This window comes from Amphiura filiformis, chromosome 15 (genome assembly GCF_039555335.1).
Source record: "Amphiura filiformis chromosome 15, Afil_fr2py, whole genome shotgun sequence".
Taxonomy (NCBI): Eukaryota; Metazoa; Echinodermata; class Ophiuroidea; order Amphilepidida; family Amphiuridae; genus Amphiura; species Amphiura filiformis.
In genome coordinates, this window is record NC_092642.1 from 30,791,412 (window position 1) to 30,796,004 (window position 4,593).

Genomic DNA, 4,593 nt, shown 5'->3' on the forward strand with positions numbered 1-4,593 from the left:
CCAGTAACTTAAAGGAAGTATCCGGCAATCACAACACAATCATGTCTTATATGTTAGAAAAATATTTATCAAGCACGAATTACAAAAACTAATACAAAAAAAAAACCCGTCTCAATACACGCGATATTCAAAAACCCTGGGCGGCAACCGTCTGGTGCAATGACGTCATGGTTATTTGTGCTCAAGTGTATAGTGGGACGTAATTGCACTAAACAATTTCGGGGCCCGGGCATTTTGAATATCGCGTGTTGAGAGACGTATGTTTTTAATCGTTTTTATGGTCAAAATTAGCTTGTTTTAAATATAGAACCATGTGATTTATGCTTGATAATTGTTTTTCGTATACGAGTAACGGCATAATGTTGCGATTACTGGAGCGACTTCCTTTAATCGGCAAGTCCACGAGGTAACGCACGCAAAGATTGCAGTAAGGAGAAGTCTCCTTATCAACGTTGGTTATCGGTGGTAGCTGATAACATTTATGATTACAACTTATGATCTGTCTAGAATTTATGTATGAGTAATATAACACCGTATAAGAAAGTATATTGTGTAAAAGAACAAGCGCTCAATATTTGTTTTGAATATATACCCGATGAATATTTACAGTAATGCTATTTCTAAATTTGTAGCTGTAACTAAGATATTAAAATATCTTGAGTATAGTTCAAATGACATGGCTATGAACGATCGCAAATGTGTGTATTAATATACTGATTGTATCATAAAAGTATAGTCATGCGTCCAAAGAAAAAAAGGCTTGCCTCATAAACTTTTACCGAAAATAGTGCATATATGCCACCGATATGATATATTCTTAGTGGTATATTTTAGCACGCGCTGAATTTCCCAGCACAAAACATAAAACATTTTCGACATCATTGCTTACTTGCTTATGTCGACTCTTGTAGTCGGACTCCCATAATGGCTCTCCAAACTGCTCTGTCAAGCATACAATTCTTGATGTCTGGGCCAGTTAATCCTGTATCATCTGCCAACATCTTGATATAATCCTTCTTGGGTGCACCTCTTGTTCGCTTTCCATGTTTGGGCTGCCACATAAGAACACGTGAAGCCGCTTCCTCTTCGCTTCTTGCACAGTGCCCTGCAAACTTTAACCTTCTAATCCTGAGCCTCTCAGAGATTGGTAACAGATTCCCATATAGTTCTTTGTTGGTGGTGTGAGTTTGCCATGAGATATCTAGTGCCTTCCGCAAGAGACGGGTATAGCAGCCATCCATAGCTTTTCTCATTTTGGTTGTTATTGTCCATGTTTCAGCGCCAAATGTTAGTACCGATTCTACAGTGGTGGTAAACAACTTGATCTTTAGATCTCTTGGTAGATTACTTTTCCAGATCTTGTCCATGCTGTTGCATGCTTTCCAAGCAAGTGCCTTTCTGATGTTGAAGTCCTTCTCACTACTGGCAGTCCATGCACCTAGATATTTGAAGTCTTGTACTATCTCCAATTCGCTTCCGTCCAGTGTTTTTATTAAAGACGGAGTTTCCTTGTACAGCATTGCCTTGGTCTTCTTGGCATTCATTCCTAGTCCCACCTTCTGTGCAGCAGCTTCAACAAGATGTAGCAGTTCTTGCGCGTCTTTGAGGTTGTCAGCTAGAAGAGCAATATCGTCTGCAAAATCCAGGTCTGTGATTGTGCGTGGGCCTATTCGCCTACTTTTCCTGGGCTCCAGAGTAAAGCCAAGTCGCTCTTCATTGCCTTCCATAGCCTTCCTTAGAACATAATCAAGGACTACGATAAAGAGGAATGGTGCCAGAGTGTCTCCCTGCAGAACTCCTGCTTGGATCTCAAAATCCTTAGTGACACCATCAGGTGATGTGACATGAGCTATTGTATGATGGTACATGCATCCTATGGCAGCCACTAGCCTCTCTGGGACTCCATATGCTCTCATTATGTCAAGCATTTTCCCACGGTGGATGGTATCAAATGCCTTCTTGAAATCGATGAATATTACTGCTGCATTGAGATTGTTGTTCTTGACTTCCTCAATTATCCTCCTTAGAGCAAGTATTTGTGACACCGTAGATCTCCCAGGTCGAAAACCATTTTGGTTGAATCTCAGGACCGGGTCAAGGTAAGGGCGAATCCTATTGAGTAGCAGCCTGTTGAATGTTTTAGCTACGATGGATGACAAACATATTCCCCTGTAGTTCTTCCCTTCTCTTAAATCTCCACTTTTGGGGATTGGTATGAGGTTGAGAATTGACCACTGGTCAGGTTTCTTTCCATTCATCAATGCCTCATTGCAGAAGTTGAGGACTATGTCATCAAGGTTGCAGCGTTTTAGTACTTCAGGTGGAATCCCATCCTCACCGGTGCTGTTCCCTTCTGAAATGTCTTTTTTGGCAGTGTCATATTCAACCTGGTCAAAAGCATCAGTTCGCATGTTGAACTCTTCGTATACTTGATCTATGGCTTCATACTCATCGGTTACATCTGGTGGGTCTCCAAGTAGTTGCTGGAAGTGTTGGAACCAAGCATTCAGTCTTTCGCCTTGCGTGTCCCTTTTATTTGACCTTTTTAGCAGATTTACGCCCACTAACTTCATTGATGAGGTCCCAGGCTGCCTTATGCTGGCAGTTGATGTTACAATTTTCCACCTCCTTGATCTTTCTTTTTAGGATTTGTTCATTTGCCTCTTCATAAACCTTTCTCAGATGATTCTTCTTAGACTGCAGTTCTGATCTTGATATGCTTGAAACTTCTTGGCTGTCCACAAGTTGCGCTTGCTGTAGTTCTCTCCTCGCTTCTTCAATCCTGGGATCATGCCAGATTGCTTCCTTAGGGCGCTTCCTAGCTTTTGGAATTAGCTCCTCCGCAATATCTTTGTTGGCCTGGATAAAGCATTCATACACTGCTGTAACATTATCATCACAGTTCTTCCTTAGTGCACTGAATTGGTTCTGCACCTTAATAGTGTAGTGCTCCTGAAGCTCATCATCATATACTAGTTGTCTCCAGTCATACTTAACTTTCCTTGGTGGAGTTTTACCACTAGCTCTTAGACTAAGGCGTATTTTGGCTGTCACTATGCGGTGGTCTGACCCTATGCTAGCAAAGGAGTTGTAGGCACAGGAGTTGGTAACACTATTTCTCCACTTTCTGCGTACCAGGATGTAATCTATCTGTACCTTAAATCCAGATGGTAAGCTACACGTCCAGAGTCGTGGTTCCTTCTTCCTAAAACAAACATTTGTGATAACAAGATCATTTTCCAGGGCTAGGTTGTGAAGCATTTCACCATTTCTGTTGGTGGTTTCGTGATATGGAAAGTTGTAGTATTCCTTGCCAACACGACCATTGAAGTCTCCCATAACGATCAGAAAGTTGTGGGCTGGAACTTGTCGTATCGTTCTGTCTAGTAGCTGGAAGTGTTGTTCTGCATCTCTTTCCTCAGACACGTTTGTAGGACAGTAGGTGACAATAACTGTAGTCCTTGGATTGCCAGCAAAGGTCATGCACAATATTCTTGGTGACACAGAGTTACAAAATAGAAATGCTCTCTTAGCTTTTGGGCTTAACAGTAGTCCGACTCCTCCAATGGATACTCCGCCAGTATTTCTCCAAGCAGAGGATGAGACGAGTTGATATCCATCGTAAAGATCCTGATGCCTGATTTCCTCGTCTTGGTGCACAATTCGGTGTTCCTGTATTCCAACAATGTCTTGGTTGTATAACTTGGCTAGACCACATATTTCCTCTTGAAGATGCATACTACTCATTGTTCTTGTGTTGAGAGTAGAAATGTACAACGACTTCTTACATTTAAGGAGTTTTGACTTACTTACTTTACTTAACTCACTTACTCCTCCTCTATCCGTGTTCACCCCTCCTTTCGGCTTTAAGGTGACCACTTCATGAATATCAGCAGGTGATACAGATTCGGAGCTAGGTGATGCTTTGGTAGGGGCTTTAACCCTAGTGCTTTTGTTTGTAGCCATTATTGTTAGTCTTTCAGTTGCTGTAGGTACTGTTGATGGTCGCAACTCCTATCAACAGGTGTCCTGTGGCCGTTGAGAATGAAAGTTGTGCTTCTTTCTTCATCCGCCCTCTGCACTTGTTACTTTTGTCTCCAACCAAAAGCGCCAAGTTGTTGCTCAGGTCTCAGGACTCCCTGATTTTGTTCACTGGCTGTACGATGAATTACCTTCAAAGCACCCTCTTGCCGTTGTTGAGATTAGATCCCAAATCCGCCTAAGGTAGTGGACTACCTTAGCTATTTAACCCATAGCTGGGACAAGCGTTGGTGAGCACCAGAGCGTATCCACACGCCGGTGGGTCATGCATACTGCACCTCTAGGGCCGCTTGTTGCTCCGAGATCCCCTCATGTCTGCCTGGTATCGCAAGATGCCAGTTGCCCGGTAGTGACCGCTGGGAGGCCATGAGGAGTCTTGAGTAAGGAGAGGCTATGTACTGGCAGGAGAAGACTTACATAATTTGCTTCCCTTTTCGCCTTGCGGCTAGCCAGCGGCAAGTTGGGTTGATCCGCAGTATAGAAGCGTTTAAAAGCAAGCAAAAAAGAGAAGCGAGGAGATTGATAGAAGAGAAGCTAGGAGAACGCTAGTAG

The 4,593-nt window shown here is 42.8% G+C and overlaps 1 protein-coding gene across 1 annotated transcript; it reads right to left on the bottom strand.

Annotated features, from left to right (window-relative positions):
• Positions 1 to 2,532: 2,532 nt before the first annotated feature.
• On the bottom strand, positions 2,533 to 3,966 carry LOC140170862 (craniofacial development protein 2-like). The gene has a single exon (XM_072194073.1). The coding sequence runs from the start codon at positions 3,964 to 3,966 to the stop codon at positions 2,533 to 2,535; it is 1,434 nt and encodes a 477-aa protein (XP_072050174.1).
• Between the last annotated feature and the right edge of the window lie 627 nt (positions 3,967 to 4,593).

Bases quoted from the DNA above. Each gene is read 5' to 3' on its own strand.
- LOC140170862 (XM_072194073.1), bottom strand. From the start codon at position 3,966: ATGGCTACAAACAAAAGCACTAGGGTTAAAGCCCCTACCAAAGCATCA.